At 35.4% G+C, this 19,342-nt stretch overlaps 1 protein-coding gene across 3 annotated transcripts in view; it reads left to right on the forward strand.

Moving 5' to 3' along the window:
• Positions 1-19,140, forward strand: part of LOC124636240 (fasciclin-2) — a 107,207-nt gene extending 88,067 nt beyond the window's left edge. Inside the window, exons 2-16 of one of the 3 annotated variants that reach the window (XM_047172225.1) lie at positions 7,749-7,911; positions 8,300-8,460; positions 8,710-8,834; positions 8,943-9,083; positions 9,169-9,303; positions 9,395-9,702; positions 10,017-10,138; positions 10,317-10,467; positions 10,757-10,949; positions 11,204-11,478; positions 11,818-11,965; positions 12,228-12,420; positions 15,565-15,760; positions 16,013-16,117; positions 17,143-19,140. In XM_047172225.1, coding sequence (XP_047028181.1) covers positions 7,749-7,911; positions 8,300-8,460; positions 8,710-8,834; positions 8,943-9,083; positions 9,169-9,303; positions 9,395-9,702; positions 10,017-10,138; positions 10,317-10,467; positions 10,757-10,949; positions 11,204-11,478; positions 11,818-11,965; positions 12,228-12,420; positions 15,565-15,760; positions 16,013-16,117; positions 17,143-17,272 — 2,546 coding nt within the window. In that variant the 3' untranslated portion in view covers positions 17,273-19,140. The remainder of the gene's footprint in view (positions 1-7,748; positions 7,912-8,299; positions 8,461-8,709; positions 8,835-8,942; positions 9,084-9,168; positions 9,304-9,394; positions 9,703-10,016; positions 10,139-10,316; positions 10,468-10,756; positions 10,950-11,203; positions 11,479-11,817; positions 11,966-12,227; positions 12,421-15,564; positions 15,761-16,012; positions 16,118-17,142) is intronic. The other 2 variants (XM_047172226.1, XM_047172227.1) reach the window with 2 other exon arrangements.
• The last annotated feature ends 202 nt before the right edge of the window (positions 19,141-19,342 follow it).

A 19,342-nucleotide genomic window follows, 5' to 3' on the forward strand; every position in this document is an offset into this window, starting at 1 on the left:
TCTTCGTTCCAAAGGGTGGCCTATTGGCAAATAAACATTGATTAGTCTAGGAATTTCCTTTATCAACGTTGTTGTTTGTTTAGTTTCGTCGAAACAGGGATTCCAGAAATAAATGTTGTTTTTTTACTTACAGAAGACAATGTACCACTGTGGGTTATTTTCAAATTGTAGCCCAAATTTACTGAGCCCATGGGACGCCATAAATATCCGAAGCAATAAAGGAGTCCAAAAATCTCCATAAAAATTCTACGAATTCAGCACATATTGAGTGGTCTCGAACAGTTTTAAGTATGGGAAGCTCGGTGTAGGTAGCATCCGACCCTCGTATTTAGCTATTGTTTTAAGTGGGCTACACTTCGTTACGCCCCTGCGTTAGGAGAATTTTTGAGATCGGCTCTTTTTATATTCTTTTTTGGAGCAAGAGCCCTCACGCTAAACTGATAATGACGCCAGGCTCGGGGGGAATACGAATGTACGCAGAGTTTAGCAAGGTTTTAACGATGAAAATTTATTGTAACGGTTGTAATGCTTTTCTTTACTCGTAATGGGAATGTTAACGGTAATCCTAAGAACTGAAACACCTGGGTCAGCGATGGAAGGGATACATGGAACAGCAAACGGCTCAATAAAATACATGAAAATCAAGATGTGAGGAAGGCTATCACAATTTTATTTGGGGTTAATAAAGTAGAGGGAACAAACCTTATCAACGTACGATATTGTATATTAGTCTCAGTGTTGTCGTTCTCGTGTGACTTATGGTTTCATCAAATGTTGTGCTACATGAGTCACGAACGAGGGTCTTCTTGGGATGTTCGTCTCCCCTTTCGTAGCTCAAACAATCCGCAAGAGTAATTTATCTCATTTCCCTCAATTACGTGCTTTTCAGTAGAGACCGAGTCACATGTCAAATGGGGTGAAGTTGCTTGTCGAAGTGCACATACATATTTTATGTGTACGCGGTGAGAATGATCGAGTTATAGGTGTTCGTATCCTCCAATCAGCTTGTGTTGGTAATACATATCTGGTAGGATTACAACTCAATTATAGACCCTAAACGTGTTACATTCAAACGTTCCTGAAACCCTTCTGAGAAAGGTTTCAGATAATTCGCAGTATGGATTACAATTCGAAGTTATTTGCAGAGGAATTCTCGCTGCTATTTATTATAGAAATAACTCCACCCTTCTAATTTGCGTTCAGCGTTAATTCAACAGATTTTCCGATTTTCTCAGTTGAAGTCGGCCCATTTGTATTTGTTTCAAGTTCGCAGACACTCCCTCGGGCGACGCATTCATCGCAAGGGGAAGGTGGGCTTAATTAGGAAATAATGCCTAAGCGATTAATCACAATACCCCTACGATGCTTGTACGTAGTCAGTCTTTTGTTTCTAAATTGTGAACCCGACCCGGTCTTGAAGCTGATTTCCAATGGGAGGCGGCGGTCGAGGGACGTCTCCGGCAGACCTGAAACTGTGACGGTTCGTTTCACATCCCCGTATTGCTGTTTGCCTATTATTCTAAAAGTCAGAGGTGAAATTGAAGGACGACCATCGGTGAAAATGTTTCCAAATTTTAAATTTACGGTCTGAGAGGTTTTATGGCGGAAATAATTTGGGGACGTTTATTTATTTAACCGCTTGTGATCATGATAATGTTTGTATAACCAAGTTGGTGAACATGTGTAGGTATGTTTATATTTTAATTAATGAAAGATTACTATCTTGAATACACACACATCAATTTTAGAGAGACTAATGTGGCAATTAATTATAATTAGTTATTATGCTTACACGAGACATTTTAAGGATAACTCTTTGTTATTAATGAGTTTGCGGTACAGACAAATCCATCCAAGCAGCTTGTTATGAATTAAATGAAAATAATTGGTAATACAAAACCGCTTGGGGACGCAGGGTTGTTATGAAGCACACAAATTTTCCGCAAACCCTTTAATCCCGCGCTCGCTTATTTCACTTGGCCCCTCGTTGTCGAATGTCCCCTATCTCCCCTATGCTAGTTGATGAAATTTTGGTGATGCCTCAAAGGTATAAACTGTAAAATTCATGGTAAGCATTTGATACGGCACTTCCTACATTACGTCATGCAGGTACGGTTGTTTCGCGGAATGGCACACGGGGGAGCAAAGAATAATGTACCTTTGTTATTTTAATGTAATGATATACTATTTCACTTTGCATTTTATACAACGGGATATTCTTTTCGCTAGATTTTTTTATGTAAATTTTAAAACTACTACAAGTAATGCGGCAGGGCTATGTTGTATGCATAGATACTAAGTACTTTAAGTTTTTCCTCGTTCATGAAAAGAATAAAATGTAGCAGCTGTTCTCGTTGTGGAACTTTTAGACGGAGTCGGTAAAGTTTCATACTTATTGCAGTAAGTAGTTCCTAGGTGGGGTGCAACAACTGACACCATTATAATCCTTTACATTATATTATAGCATGTAAACATAGATTTGGGATATATTTTTGATAATTTTATTAAGCCTTAGAATATTTTTGAGAGACACCATAAACGTCGCAAGTTCCGTCTACTTGGATAGTATCTTCTAGAATATTTATTTAAAGTTAAACAAGTAACATTATTTTTACTCAAGAATAACCGTCACAAAGAATAAATAGGTAGGTTGAAAGACTCCCCCGCAATGCCTCACATATTCACATGGGATTCAATACAAATTCCCTCACCCAATCTACAAGAGGTCGCGTAACCAATTTTTTCGCATAAAAAACTCAATCCAGTAAAAATGTATCCTTACTAATATTATAAATCGGAAAGTGAGTTTGTTTGTTTGTTTGTTTGTTTGTTCCGCTTTCACGCCGTAACTACTGAACCGATTGCTTTGAAATTTTGCAGACGTAAAGTTAGAAGTCCGGATTAAATAATAGGGTACTTTTTATCCCGAAAAAAATAGATATTCCCGAGGGAAAACAAAAATATTGTTTGCTTGATGGATGGATTGTAGATGGCGCTGTGTGTCGTTTAAAACAAGGTAATATATTGCAAACGAATATAAACATGTAAATTTAGAAGCTAAATGATACGATAATGAATCCCCGAAAATGAGGAATTCCCGAGGGATGATGTACAATTTGTTTTATCGTCTTAACTGTTTTTTTTACATCTACTTATCCTGAATTAACTATAATTCAACGAATTACTAATTGGTATAAGTATTAGTTAAGTTATTTCGTTCTTGAGGTATGCGATAGATGGCGCTGGGTGTTTTTAAAACGTGGTAACGATGTGTTTTTAAAATACATAAGAAGTGGAATGATAGCTTTTTAAAACGTGGTGACGTTGTTTTTTTTAAGATACGTAAGAAGTGCAATGATATCTCGCGCTTTAACCTGTAGCTCATTGTTCAATCGCGAGCTTCCCGATAGCTCGATAGATGGCGTTGTGCTTTTCTGTATCGTGGTGTTAAGGTTCGCCGCGAATTAGTCTGTTTTGAAATCAGTGGGGCCCAGTAGCGCCAGGGCCAGCCGCGGCTGCGGGTTGTTCGAAAGAGGTACCGCGGCCCTGGTATATAAAAGGCCTAGGACGGAACACGACGATTTTAGTCAGTAAGAGTCTGACACTCCCTCACCGCTGCTAACCCACAGCGGGAGGGGTGAACCGAATTCCACGCGGGCGAAGCCGCGGGCGGAAAGCTAGTATTTTTATAAATCCAAGCCGATTTTTCAGAACAATTTTTATTTTTTGCGGAATCCTTGTCAAGTATTGTAATTTAGTAAGATTAATGTACAAAAGAGAATTTGGTTTCAAAATTATTTTTGAGATACGGAATTATAATTTGCTTTAGCTTAAATTGGGGACGATATTTTTATAATTCAGAATTAAGTCAAAACTGAAAATAAACCCGAACAATTGGATTTTCAGAAGAAGAACAGCCATCCCTATTTACACATAAAACGCATTGCATGGTAACTCGCTATAACATATTGACAGTAAATTCCAATACATATTGACAGTAAATAAGGCTTATCCCACCCAAAACAAAAATGTGAAAGGCTGCCAAGTTCGATTATATGAGAATGCTTCGCCTATAGAAGAAGTGAGATCTGAATAAGTACCAAGTTCCATACACATACCTCAGTTAAAAATAGTTACTTTTTAATGATATTACTTGGCAAGTTTTCACACACCTTGTTATAAACCTACTAAACGCAATGAATCAAGTATATAATTTTCTATTAAAACTTGCCAAGTCATACTTGCTAACTTGCTAACATCATTAAAAAGTAACTATTTTTAACTGAGGTATGTGTATGGAACTTGGTACTTATTCAGATCTCACTTCTTCTATAGGCGAAGCATTCTCATATAATCGAACTTGGCAGCCTTTCACATTTTTGTTTTGGGTGGGATTTCATTTATTTTTGTAAGGTTGATTATTTTATTTTTTTCTTATGATTAAGTTAGTTAAGGAAATGTCTCATTATACTATCTTTCAGATTTTTGAATGTGCACTATACTTCTTACAAGGAAATGAACTAGATTAACTAAATGGACTAGATTTACCAACTGACTGACAAGACATGTTATCATATATTATGTTCGTGGATCAAAGTTACACATTCGTTATTTTCGAAAGTGACTCACACTTGGCCGTTTTCAGATTTTTACTTTACTTTGACTAAATACAAACCTTTGTAACGAATTTCAGATTGGTACGACCATTCGAAGATATATTATATAAATATAGATAAATTTAGTTCGTTTTAGTTCCTTAGGGGTATAAAGGACAATGGGCAGATTGGTATACCCCACCAATAGCAATGTCATATATATCATTGGATAGGCCTTTTTATGTAGAACAATATTTACTATGACAGCTTTGCTGAAATGTTTGTCCGTTCTGAGATATAGATCAAAAACTGTGCAAAAGTTAGAACTAAGTAATCTATTGATAACTCAAGTTTTTAAAGGAAAATCTAAGAACTACTAAGTGTAAGTCTTGTATATGAAAGAAAATCAGATTACAGTATTGATTAGCATCAGTTTTAAGATTGTTTGTTATCTATATCTCAGAACGGACAAACAACAGAACAAAGCTGTCATAGTAAATGTTGTTCCAGTTAAAAAGACCTATCCAATGATATGTATGACTTTCCTATTGGTGCGGTTTCTCACTACGCCCAACATCCAGTTGGTACAATAAAAGGTTAAATGCTACATAATAGTAACAATTATGGATCCTAACGGGCACAGTAGTACTTACAAGACTTAAAGTTATTAGTACTCAGATTTTCCTTTAAAAACTTGAGGTATCAATAGATTACTTAGTTCTAACTTTAGCACAGTTTTTGATCTATATCTCAGAACGGACAAACATTTCAGCAAAGCTGTCATAGTAAATCTTGTCCTACATAAAAAGGCCTATCCAATGATATATATGACATTCCTATTGGTCGGGTATACCAGGTCCCATATATTTGTGCCCATTGTCCTTTACACCGGGTATACACCTTCATTATTTTGAAACTGACTCACACTTGGCCATTTTCAGATTTTTCCCTTTACCTTGACATAAAGACCTGCCTTCATGCCAAATTTCAAGTCAATACGACCATTGGAAGTGGTCTAGGTTTTTGATGAGTGAGTGAGTCAGTCAGTCAGTGAGTGTATAGTAAAAATAGCGATTTTCTGACGTCAATATCTCAAGACCTACACTAGATATATTAATGAAATTTTGTATTTTAGATAAGTGAGGAGGTCTCAACAGATACTAGAAATTTCATATGCGTAAATAAAATAGATTTTGAGTTATAGGGGGGTCGAATTTGGCCCGAAATGGTTCGTGTAATATAACCCACGGCCGGTGTGTCGCTTTTTTTGCTCGAACTTGGCGGACACACTGCCGTGTGTCTAGATAGTAAACATTATCAAAATGTCTAAGTAGTAATTACAGTTACACTGTATCCACTAAGCCTTATTCAAATTATGGTTAATGTCAATTGTACCACTACTAAACTAACGAATATCTAGAGAGCCGCTTTCAACATACACGATGTGATCTGAAAACATAGGAAATGCAATAGAATTTCTACATTGTATCGTATAAAATGCAACCGACGCAGTTGTTGGCAAACTCAAAAGATAAAACGAAGGGTCGGTACGCGAGCCGCATACCTAAATACTGGGTAAAAAATTCTATGCGTCTCCCGCCTACTGAGGGAAACGTACATGTATCGATACATCAGATTCAGCCTTTTTTGATATAACGTACCTACATGCTGTTGACTTGCCTATTTATGATAAGGATAGTGAAATATAAACTGATTGGCTTTAGCATGAAGAAATAAGTAGTTTTCAAAAGCGATGATAGTATCCACATTATTTTACCCAGATCACACTAGTGGTGTAGATCAATATTTAAGTTTCTTACTTCTAATTGAGTTTTTGATTCATTAGTGCAAAAACTACAGGTAGGTACTAATCACATCTATCAAGCCAGTCAACGTTATAAGTGAAAATTGTTTTGGCAGTTCTAATTTTCATTACCTCACAAAATCAAACATTAATAAATATTAATGAAATCCCGCTAACAACACACCGCGTAAATTTTAATTCCAAAAGTTTTAATTAATTTCTAATTCTGAACTCTTACGTGTAGGTTTTTGTACCGAAACTTTGTGTAACACACACAAAGTCTATGGTTGGGTAATTTATATTGTTATTTACCGGTATGATACAATGTAATCTGTTGTTTAGGAAAGTTTTGGTAGTTCAGGTAATACATCATTAGTTTGCGTATTATTTGGGCTTACCTTGTGAATAACCAGTATGTACAGGTTTGAAATGAAAACGAAGTTGAGCTAAAAGTTTTGTAACTATACCTATGTATACCGCACCGATGCAAATGCATCAATCTTAAATATGCATTTATTGTGTACATGAGCACAGTTCAGCTTTATCTTAAACATAGAACAACAGTTTCCCCTAAAAAACAAAAACTCGAACATCTCAATATGTCGCGTGCCCAAAAGTGACTTCGCGTCCCTTACCAATATTTTCGAGGATGACCTTAAAAATAAATTCTGAGCGTGAACCGAGAGGCTGCGGCTCAAAATCCCTGCCATAACGAGACGTGCCCACATGAATAGACTTGACAACACTTCAGTTGATGCCTCGGATATACGGCGAGATAGCGATCCACACAACTATAACTATTACAAAGATGCAGATGGAACTAGAAAAACCATCGAGACGTGTCCCTGTATTATTTTTAGTAACTTTATCGAGAAATTATAAATACTTTCTGATTGATAACTTCCAAGATGCAATTACGATAAACTATTCTATATTAATCAAACTATCGAGATTGACTTTCTACCGACTCACTTAACAACTTCATTAGCAGAACTTGCAAAGAACTTGACTAAACTTGCATTATAAGTTCTGGGTTATCCATGGGGTGTATGGGCTTGTAATTAACTGGGAGGTCACTGAGGGACGTTATATAAAGACCTCTAATAAGTATCATCGTCACGTGCTCCGAATAAATTGCGGTTAAGTTAATTAAAGAGTTATGCTTCTGCAACGAGGCGGGTCTTCAGACGTGTGTTTATTTTGCATTTGGTGTTGATAATTATGTATGTTTTGCATTGCAAATTCTTTCACGTAAATTGAGAAAGGGAATACATTATTTGACACAGCCTTCTAAAAAACCATTTGATAGGTCTAAAATTATGGTTCTAATATACTTTTTTCTTTCTCAGGATGTTCAGCACAGACCCTAAGGATATTCCCGATGCAGAAACAGCAGACGGTAGCAGTGGGCAAGTCAGTGGTACTCACATGTCAAGTGGACGCCCCGGACCCAGCGCTCGTCACACAACCCCAATGGAAGGACCCTAAAGGATTCGTCATTAATGAGGCCGCGTAAGTATCTGAAGATCAACTAGATAAAAAAAAAACTTATAAAGAATTCAACTGATTCGTAGTTGAAGAGGATAGGACAAGTAAACTAAAATATAAATAGACAGAATTTCAATAAATGTTACCGAATATATGTGGTGCATAAAAGTAAATGAAGAAGAATATTTTTTGCAAAGATTAATGAATTAGGTCTTTCCCGCTTCCCATTCGATATGATTCGATTTTCGCTCTGGGTAAAATATTTTAAGGATTAATTAGAATTTCGCATACTAAAATTGCGAACTTAAAACCATCTTTATAATGACTATCCGGTCCATGAAAAATAAAACTATATGATCCGATTTCTTTTTTATATACAATAGAGTAACTCTCAACCATTCTTTAAATACAGAGCCGGCACCCGACCCGAGATCTACACAGAACCGATGCCGGCAAAGCAGCTGCAGCTCCTATACATATCGTCGATCACCACCGCCATGGCTGGCAACTACACCTGTGTCGCCACTTACACTAACATGCCTTTGAGTGCTAGTGTCGTATTGGATACGTTCAGTGAGTACTTTATAACCTTATTGTGTTGTATTGCCGTTGTTATGTTCAAGGAGATGTGAATCTGGGTTTAAATCTAAGGAAAAAAAGTTCGGGTATTTTGGATAATGCATGCAATCTGAAGGTAGAATCTGTAGGAATGTGTTAATGATGCGGTACTATTTGTTAGTTTAAGTTAAAAAGATGAAAAGATGCAATATTTTTGGTTCTACATAACGAATTTGATATTAATGAGATTTTTTTCAATTTTAGTTGCAATCACCTGGACAAATGCTAATGAAAATCAATACGCCACAAAGGGAAAAGATTTCAAAATCATGTGTGAAGTAACAGCTGAGCCCGCACCATCAGTTGATTGGTTCAAGGAAGGCAATCCTGTGAGTAACAAAACAAACAATACCAATAAACCTACCAAGAATATAGTATAGGTACCTACCAATGTTATTAGACATACAGATCATCGTGAAGATAATTTTCATTTTTAGGTTGTAACTGGTGACAGATATGTTATTCACGCAAATGGACTAATGATCAAAGGTGTAGAAGAGAGTGATGATGGAACTTATACCTGTCGCGCTGTAGTCATACAAACTGGTGAATTAGCTGAGAGAAACATCAAACTTGAAGTAAGTGAATATAAGAGTAGTTTTTACATTATGTAAGTATGCAGCTCTAAAAAGACGGAGGTAATTAACAATAACAATTTTACAGGTTTACACCGCACCAGAAATGGAGGAAAGGGAACCGAGAGTCGAAATCAAGGAAGGTGAAAGTGCGGCTATTTCATGTAAAGCCAGAGGAAAACCACTTCCTACTTATTCTTGGATCAAAGCTTCGACACGCGAGGTAAACATCAAAAGTTAATTAAAATGTATTTTATGTTCCCATATTTTATTTTTTACCAAATGAAAAACTAATATTGAAATGTTATTTTTAGAACTTAGCCAGTACCTCTCGGTTCAGCGTCAACGAAAATACTGGACTTCTAACTATTGACCGCGTCGAAGCCGGTGATTACGGTAAATACATCTGCAGTGCTGTTAACCAAGCTGGGCAAAACGAAACAGAAATCGAAGTGGAAGTGCTGGTCAAGCCGAGGATATTTGAACTATTCAACACAACCGCTCCAGAGAAGCAAGAGGGTAGATTAGAATGTAAGGCGACCGGCCGGCCCGCGCCCCGCATTAGTTTCCGCAAATTGAGCAACCCTGACCGCTTCCTGAATGGACCTAACGACGACGGCAGGTAAGACAATTGGCTATAACAATGCTGTTTTACTATCTTCATTAGCACAGGTGGTACAATAGGGCTACCAACAATAAAGTAGCAAGTTTATTACAAAATGAGAATTTTCATAAAAAGCGGAAGTAAATTCAAGCTATTATAAAACTTTTTAAACAAAACCCCTTTCCATAAAGTCTTTACAGGGAGAATATTAAGCAAAATAAAAACTTTTTTGTGAACTGCTAAGCTTATGAAATAAAAGTTTATTTTTAAGTACAGACAACATTTGTTTTTATAGATCGTTGGAAAGTTTGTTAAATAAGGCGTTTTTGCAGGATTACGATCGAAACGAGCAGTCGACAGACTGGCGACCAGATGGAGTCTAGTGGAGTTATCACGATCACTAAATTGAATAGGACTGACGATGGCCTTTATGAATGTTTCGCTGAAAACGCCGGTAACTATCAAGCATTTCTATTCATATTTAAACGAAACATTAATAAAAAGTATATTTTTCATGTCATGAATACTACTTTGCATCATAATTTCAACCTGTCCTTTACCAACTTTTACTATATCAAAATTATTGAATCTCAAATTCATATTAACTCATGTTTCTTTTCCCATTAATTTAGGCGGTGAGGCCAGAAAGAATGGACATTTAACAGTTCACTTCAAGCCGACTTTCGAACACATGCCGACAGTCCCTATCTGGAGTTGGAACAGCCGTCCCGCTAATTTAAGTTGTACGGCGGAGAGTATCCCGAACGCTACCATTAAATGGAGGTAAGTGCGTTAAAACAAAGGAAACTAATGCAGTCAATTCACTTAGTTCTCCCCGATTTGGGCGAGTGTTTTATTGAAATTGAATTATATACTTACCTCTGTATAAGTAGATGTAGGTAATTTGAACATGTTTCGTTCATATACGATCAAGTAAACACTTCTATGTTTATCGCATTTTTTTGCTTTTTTCACAAAAAAGGGCAGTACAATTTGTTATACATATTACAAAGAGTAATTTTAAAGCAATGCCAACAATTTCCTAAAGGAATACTTAAATTATTTTACTTAGGTTCCGTGATGCAGACTTGGTAGAAACTCCCCAAGTGAAGATCTACGGCTCCGGTCCATCCAGCTACATCATCATCACACCAACTGACCGAGGACTATACGGTGTTTACAAATGCATTGCCACCAACACGCTGGGTGAAGCCGAACACATCATTCAGTTCAGAGAGGCTTTCCCACCGGGGCCCGTTGTTCAAGTAAGTTAATTCGTAATTACAGCCTGATTGCTTTGGCAGTAATTGCAAAGATTGACCAGTGATTAACTAAATGTTTGAGACTTTGCCTTGAAAGTTTTCTGAGGTACCTTTTATGGGTGAAGGTATTTTATTTGGAGGATTTTGAAAAAATCAAATAGGGTGGCAAATAGAAGTATCAAGTATAATATTAAATGTTTGCTGTTGAGATATATGTCGTGACTTGTGATTGATATGGAATCCATTTTATTTCTCAGGCGAAACAAGAAACAATAACAGCGACATCAGTATCATTCAATATTGTGGGGCCAGCTGAAGATATGGGCCCACCAATATTGGCCTACACAGCCCAATACAAGGAAAATGGCAATTTCGATTGGAATCTCTCCCAAAACAGGACTTGGTCTGCCAATTCGCCGTACATTGTGGAGAATTTGAGGCCGATGTTCACTTATGATTTTCGATTCGCTGCCGTGAACCGCGTCGGCCCCGGCAGCTGGGGTGCCCCGATTACAGTCATTATGCCTAGGAGGTAAGGTTCTATTTCCTCTAACCTAATTTGTAGATCGATTCATCAACATTTCTTGAGTACCATTACTACGTTCCATATTTAGGATTCAATCAGACGCTGAATTAAGATGCCTGTCGTCTCGACAATGCCTAGATATTTACTTTGCGTACAATCCAATTGTTCTAATACGTGCTTACGGAATCTTAATGATGGAAAGGCATTCAAACAATTCTCATTGAATGCCTTAGTTATAAATATAACCCTGTCTTTTCTGTACGCAATCGACTGAAAATATTTTCGCATGAAATAAATTACAATATCAACATTTATCATCGCATTAACAATAGGCTTACTTTTTAGATCGCCGCCAGAGCAACCAAAATGGTGGGAAAATGAAAGCCCAGAATCGCTTATTCATGGTAAATACGCAGATAGATATGAGCTGAGATGGCGCGTACCCGCCAACAATGGCGAACCCATCGATATGTATGAGATCAGCTACTGCCCCGTAAGTTTCTTTTTTATTGTGCTGTCACATAATATTTATAATATTCCTATTTCCCCACACAATACATACGCTTTCAATAGATTTGTTTCGGTGATTTATTTCGCTTTTCATATCACATAGAATAGGATAAACTTATTACATGATCGTCTTTCTTTTGCCTATAATACTCTTTTAGGATAAACGTTTGGTAAATCCTGTTATCGTTTAAGAAAAATGGTCCAAAATCCGTAGATAGTAGTAAAACATTCTGAATTTTATTTAGGTGCTGAAAGTAAGTGGAGAATGGCGCATCGCATCTGAATCTCAATGCGTCATTGAGGAGCTAAAGTCCCTCGAGGCAATCAGTTACGAAGTACGTGGTCTCCACCCGGACACGCGGTACCGAATGCACGTTCGGGCACACAACGTCCTCGGATATTCCCTGCCTGCACAACTTTACGTCCAAACGGCTCTCGGTGAGTACAATCCGGAGACTAATGAAGTTCCCGTAAGGGCTGGCTTCTACGACGTTTACACCGCCTCAGAATCAATATACAATTCGCAAGCAACGACCTACTCTTTCTTCAGCCTCCTCACCTTTGTTTTGTGTTTGGTTTTGTGAACTCAGACCTCGAACTAGTGTTTTGTGCGCATTTAACTTTATTTATTTTGTCGTGCTCCTGTAAAGTATTATTTTTACAACGAATTTATTTACCTGTCATGTGTCTCCAGTGGTTCTAAGTTTTTTTTGCTCTTCTTCGATCAAGTACAATTTATTCATAGTATTAAGTCATCCGCTTGTTAACCAGTTTTGTGTTATTTATTTTTCTTCATTTTCTGAATGGTTTTTTTACTAATTATCATTCATATTTTAATTTTAATGTAAAATCTTGCCTTAAAAAAATAAAATTAACATATTTTGTAAAATGTACAAATACTTTTAAAAATATTGCAAATATCAATTGACTGTGAGGAGTGTGTGAAATTGTTGTATTTTGGCATGCGTTTTCTATAATTTTTATATTATTATTTTAAAAATTACTTTTAGTATTTGAGTACAATTATAATTTGAATTTAATTATAAAGTACTTTTATGGTTTTACGTATTGACGATTTTATATTATGTTGGTGTTAATTTATTACCAGTGGTAAGTTTGAATTGCCTATTTATTTATTTGTTGATTTCATATTGTAGTTTTTTTTATTTGCCGTATTAAAGTATACGTATTTATCATAATAAAATATTTTCTAGGTAACCCAAATGGATGTCCAAGTCATTTCAGATGGGCTCACACTAAAACGGATGTCCTAGCGACGATTATATTTATAATGTTTTACATAATATAAACTAATAGTTAAAATCTAAATAATCATCTAAATTAAGCAAGTCCAAAGACGACTGTTGTTATTTAGGGAAAATACTTGTTGTGATAATGCAATTTGTTGATGTGTAAATAATTGTAAATGTTGTTTGTGTTGGAAAATATCATCAAATGATTTCTGAAGTTTAGTGATTCCGATTGTGTGTGTCTACTATTAAATAATTAAAAGTTTAATATGATTTGATCAAATTTCGGAATGGCGTTTTGAATTATACTGAGATTTTCATTCCATACTTAATTTAAAAGCTGAATATAATCTAACGTAGGTAATTAACGGCTAATAAATTAACACTGCCAAAGTATAAAATCGTAATATAGTGTTAATTAAGAAAGAAATGCCAAAAATTAAGGCATCCATTACATTTTAACATAGAAAGTTGTATAAGAATTCATAAGATTTGTGTACGAATTTTTGATGACTATTTTGTCTTTTTGATATAGAATAAAGGTGGGAAAAGAAATCGTCCATCTTATGATAACATGGAGTTCGAACGGAATATGAATGTTGATTTATTGACGGTTAAAAATATAATGTAGTTAGCCAAAAGTTCCACTAGCATTGAGAGGAGTTCGAATTGTGATCTGTTTAGGTGAAAATATGACCAATGTGAAAAATAATAAATGTTTTCAAAACAAAGTATGCCATTTGTAGTTTTCTGTATAGTGCATAAAATGAATGAAGTTCCTAACTACTTAGCTGTAAATAAATACTAGCCGTTATCAGTAGAAGGTATTGGTGTCATGGAAAACTTCATTCATTTTCTAAATGTAACTACCATCACCAATTTCCATGAAATTAGCATAACCCTCATCCCTTAATGTACCCCATAAAACTAATGATTAATTGAGTAATAAGAGATCAAAAAGAAAGCTGTCAAGATGCTTATCAAGAAATCCATTAACCCTTATGAATGTTGATCGTTACACAAGTGTGTTTGTGTCGCCCTGACTGAAATTTGGGTAAATATAATTTTACTTAATATGATATTTTTAATAGTTAATAATCCTGCTGCTAGTTTCCTTTGGAATGTACTAATTACTATTGCATGATCTTCATGTACACCCTTCAAACGCTGATTAATTCACATTGTCCCGATAGCATGGTCCGAACATTGTCGACTCAACATTATACCAATTCCTATTTTAAATATATTTTCAGTCTTAATCATTTTAATTATATTAGTAGTCATGATAGATGACAATGTTTATAGAGTTTATTTTTGGATTTTAAAGTTACCCTAGTCGTGCGGTTTATTTTTCCAAGCATGGATGGTGTAATCTATGGAACTGCCAACACTGTGCATCTGGTCAGACCTTTGTGACCGGAGCATATGATTGTCGAATATACTTACATTGGCAGTTTCATCAGGTTTTAGGATATCTCATTAGATGTTGATCAAAAAGTTGTTGCTTGAAAAACTACAAGAATCAAAACTTTTATGTATCTCAAATGGATTGTCATTCAAAGTTTTTCAAACAACGATGATGATATTTTCCTAAAATTAAACTAAATGTGTACTGAGGTGATGGTTAATAGAGTTCCATCCAATATTTATTTGTTTTTAAACAGTTTATTGTTCCAAATTTATATTATTATTATTATCATACGTTTAAATTAGATACAGATACTGCTTAAATAGAAAAAATACTTGTCATGGGGTTTGAACATTTATTTTGCGATAAACAGAATCATTTGGAATGTTTGCATCTTGACAACTTTTCTTTCTAATGATTATTACATTATTATAATTAATTTTAAGGTAATCGTTTTATGCATCATCATCTTTCGTTTCTATCATTCGTCATCTTTCATTTTTCATTCAAACCCCATTTCATTCTAGCGGAGAGCTTTCTTCCAAAATATCCGACGAGTCTTACAATGATAGAATAGTTGCCGGTGATTGGGTGCACGATTTCTGTATCTGAAAGCACTCCCTGTTTGTCACCAACTACTGATTGCAATGAATGTGTGTATTGCTGTGTACGACTTCTTTAAAACACAAATTTTCAAGTACACGACAGCTATAACTGCATTGATTACAATCACTTCCTGTCATCTAACATCTTCAGCTTCTGTGACATGATGCATAAACTAACAATAACAAGAGCAGTAGATACATTTGCCACGTAATTTGAAAATCACATTTTGGCTTTATCCTTTATAGCAAACTGGTATCTTGCTTCTACTGCTCTTAGATGTACTTCAAATAATATATCGAAGCAATGTTATTTTGACAGGCGTTGAACGATCTGGGTTTGCACCACCTCAGCTCTTGTCTAGTGGCTCGATAATTGGACTGGCACTGGCTGGAGTTTTCATCTGTCTTCTTATTGTGGACCTCCTTCTCCTGTGCTTCAGGCGGCAAGGAGTCATTGCGACTCTTTGTGGCAAACGCGGCAAGAAACATAACGACGATGAAGCCAAGTTGGGAAGGTACAGTTCAATTCCTTTTTAACGTTTCTTCAAAAATACTCGTAAAAATATTAATAAAAGTGTCTAAAACAAACAGTTCATCAGATAGCACTTCATCGACATCATACCGTTACACTCCAGTCTTCCATTGACTTTAATAATTTACCTATCTATATGTATTTCTCCTTATGTTAATCGTGTCAAAGCCTGTCCTTTGTGTCCCGTGTTCCATGTTAAGTGTTAGTGTCGATGAGAGATGTTTCTGCCCGCTAGTCTGTACGGTTGGCGCTTCCCGCTCCCTTATTGCAGCACGAAGCCGCGCGCGCCGCCCTCCCCCGCGCCCCTGCCGCCGCCGGTCAAGCTCGTGCCGACCCCTACGTAAGGCACCACACAATAGCCATACGAAACCTTGAGACTGCCTGCATGCTTTGTTTGTGCGGATCATATGGTTCGGCCCTCGTGAGGAGGACATATCCCGAACCGAACGATGATTTGGTTTGAACGGACAATTAACTTTTTAATAAAGGGGATGATGTACTCGTATGTATGAAACTTTTCGCTGGGGCTGAGCAATTTGTAAATATCAAGAACGGAAAGCTTCGCGATTTGCCTTTTGTACATAGCTATGGAGATGATTATAGAAACAGTAACGCTTTTGATTGAAAACTGTTCAAGTGTTGTAGTTGTGAAGTAGTGTACAGTGCCGCTTTTTGAAGGTAACTAATTTATAGCAGCAGTTGTATATTTGTATTTGGAAGCAGGTGCCACGTCTTATACTCGAGAATTTCGGTCAAGTTCTGTTAAACTGGAACATCTCTTACGACAGTTTTTCGTTCTTATTTCTTTTGGAGTTTATTTGTTTAATCCCAACATTACCTTATGTTAACTCTTCCCCAAGCACTCTTGTCACGGGTTTTCATAGTTTGACTTTTACATGTTTGTCTATTTGCACAATCCACTAATAAATATTATTTGTATTTCCCAATGCTGCCTCATATCAACCACGTGTAGCTATGTACCAACCACGCCAGTGTAAGACATTCAAATATATCATTCAACTTTGTCCTTATTAACAGTTTTTGTTTGTGCCTTGTGTTTCGTGATTGCAGTGTCTGCCAAATGATATTCTGCATTAATTCTCGGCTTAATGTTGTGTTCGCTTTATTTACCTTCAATCATATCATCACATCTTTGTATCTTATCTCTCACATCAACATCCATCAATGCGTAGTTTTGTTTGGTCATGGTTGAACGTTGCATTATGAACATATTGAATACATTATTTGTACTGTCGAATTCAGAAGTGAATTGAAAAATGCAACGTTTAACAAAATGACGTGCTGTAAATAAAGCCTGACTAATATTATTAAGGTGAGCCATATCTAATCTGTTTTCTGTCACAGGGACGAAAAGGAACCTCTCAAGGATACGAGCGATGATGCTATCAAGAGGAACTCTTCAGTTGAATTCGACGGTCACAGAGTATACGCCACCAGTGGAGGACCAATCATAGGCAAGAACTCCGCCGTCTAGGTACCTAAGTCACTAAGTATTAAATGATTATGATTGTGAATGTTTAATCGTCAAAACTTGATTCGATATGCTTGTGTTTATGTGAGCGCGACCAGTATTTTAAACTGCCAAAAGTTTACTTAAGTATTCAGCTTTACTGTCTCAACTTTATTTATCATCACATATTAGGTACTCTACTATATATATTTTTATAACATCTATATATAATCACGCAAAAATATTTTATACAATTTTCTTAGGTTCTGTCGTGGAAGGCATTTTTGTCTTTATCAATAGAACTTTATAGGATTCCGCACTTTATAAAATTCTTGAAAGTTACAGCTGCTTCAAGAGGTACGAAATGTGCCTTTTAGTGTATTTCTATAATGAGGGTATTATACTTTAGTGTATATAGGATAATGTATATGTAATATTACACGTCACAATATTTTTTTAAATTTATTCATACACATACTGTTTCTCTATTTAAAAGACAATTATTTTTATATTTTCTTCATATTCTATTTCTTGTTTATAGATTTTTTGTAAGTAAGTACTTAATTTTATTATAAGCCATCACATAACACTGAACCACTATGATATTATCATACAATCAAATGAAACAATAGTTATTAACACTACAATATGCCGAATTGTTTTTGTTTTAGTTCATTAAGTGCGTTGCCTTTAATTTTAGCGAAAAAATCTGAAACTATAGATATAAGTTATCGAATAGGCTTTGTAAATAAATAGTTAAGACTGTAAATATTTCTATTCTACTGTTTTCAACGTCTCATGACGGTACAATCTCAATATGAAAATGATATAACTGTTATTGAATAATAATAATACGATTGTATGAGACAATCTTGACGCTTGCTTATGTCAGTATAAGCCACCTAGATGTCATGTTTAATTTTATAAACAAATCGTTAGTTAGGTAATGTATACCTGTTAGATGATTTAAGGTTTTAGATATTCCTACTTATTGTAATGATTTAGGTATGTTAAAGAACAATACACATAAAAAGTAGAAGGTTTTTTGCGAAAATCTCGATCACAAACGCAACCATCACAATGCAGACTCAGTACTTAACACTTTGATACACTTTGTACTTATCTACACATATTTTTATATTTCGATCTCGATATTAGTTTTAATAGGCTACTTCTTAGCTTTAAGAGTTTATTATACTTCTGTTTTTCATGTGTATTGTGGTCATTTGAATTAGACTGCTAAATTAGTAAAAGAGTTTTGTCATCCAATTTTAAAGTGATCAGGCAATTTAGCAGTAAATTCAAATTGAGTCGAAAACATGTTTTTATAACCACTTCATATACTTAAGATATTTTTATTATTATTGATAGTATTTATCTACATCTTGTACCTAAAAATCTAAAAATGTTTTAAACCTTCATACAACGCCTTCAATAACAAAATGAATTTAGGAAGTAAATGTAGAATAAATGGGTTTAAATGATTACCTTTGCTGATTGTTAGGCGTTTGGTATTACAGGTTGACGATCTGTTATTTCGAGAAGTTTCCAAAACTTATAATCTAGTTATGACTCAGAACTGGTGACCAAAGTCTCGTCAAACTGTAATAACAAGTCCAAAACTTATTGAACTGGATAAATCGGACAATCGATATCAATTTATCCATTAAATAGCGACTAGTCTGCCTCAATAGACACAATTCAAGGCAATCAAATTAGTTATTTTATTGAACAAATTGAAAATTGAAGACAAACTGAAACTTTAGTCGTCTGCTTCCTTGTGTACAAGCTTCAATGTTAATCGTATGTTCGTATGTCTGTCAGCTTATAGTGGCCGGGTGTCGACAACATGAGAAGCGCATTTTTATATGAAAATAAATGTATTGAAAATATTTCTGTCTATCATTTCTTACAACCCTAAAATAGAGCCACACCGATTGAAAAGTAATAAATGAAAGTCAAAGATTACGGGTGTCAAAAAACAGGAAATTAATCCAATAAAAACGCTGCATTACATGACATTCCTAATTTTAATTCCTAAAGAAGTTATAAAGGTGAAAATTTATATTATTCCACGGTTCATTAATATTAATT

The sequence above is a fragment of the Helicoverpa zea genome, chromosome 14 (assembly GCF_022581195.2).
Source record: "Helicoverpa zea isolate HzStark_Cry1AcR chromosome 14, ilHelZeax1.1, whole genome shotgun sequence".
Lineage (NCBI taxonomy): Eukaryota > Metazoa > Arthropoda > Insecta > Lepidoptera > Noctuidae > Helicoverpa > Helicoverpa zea.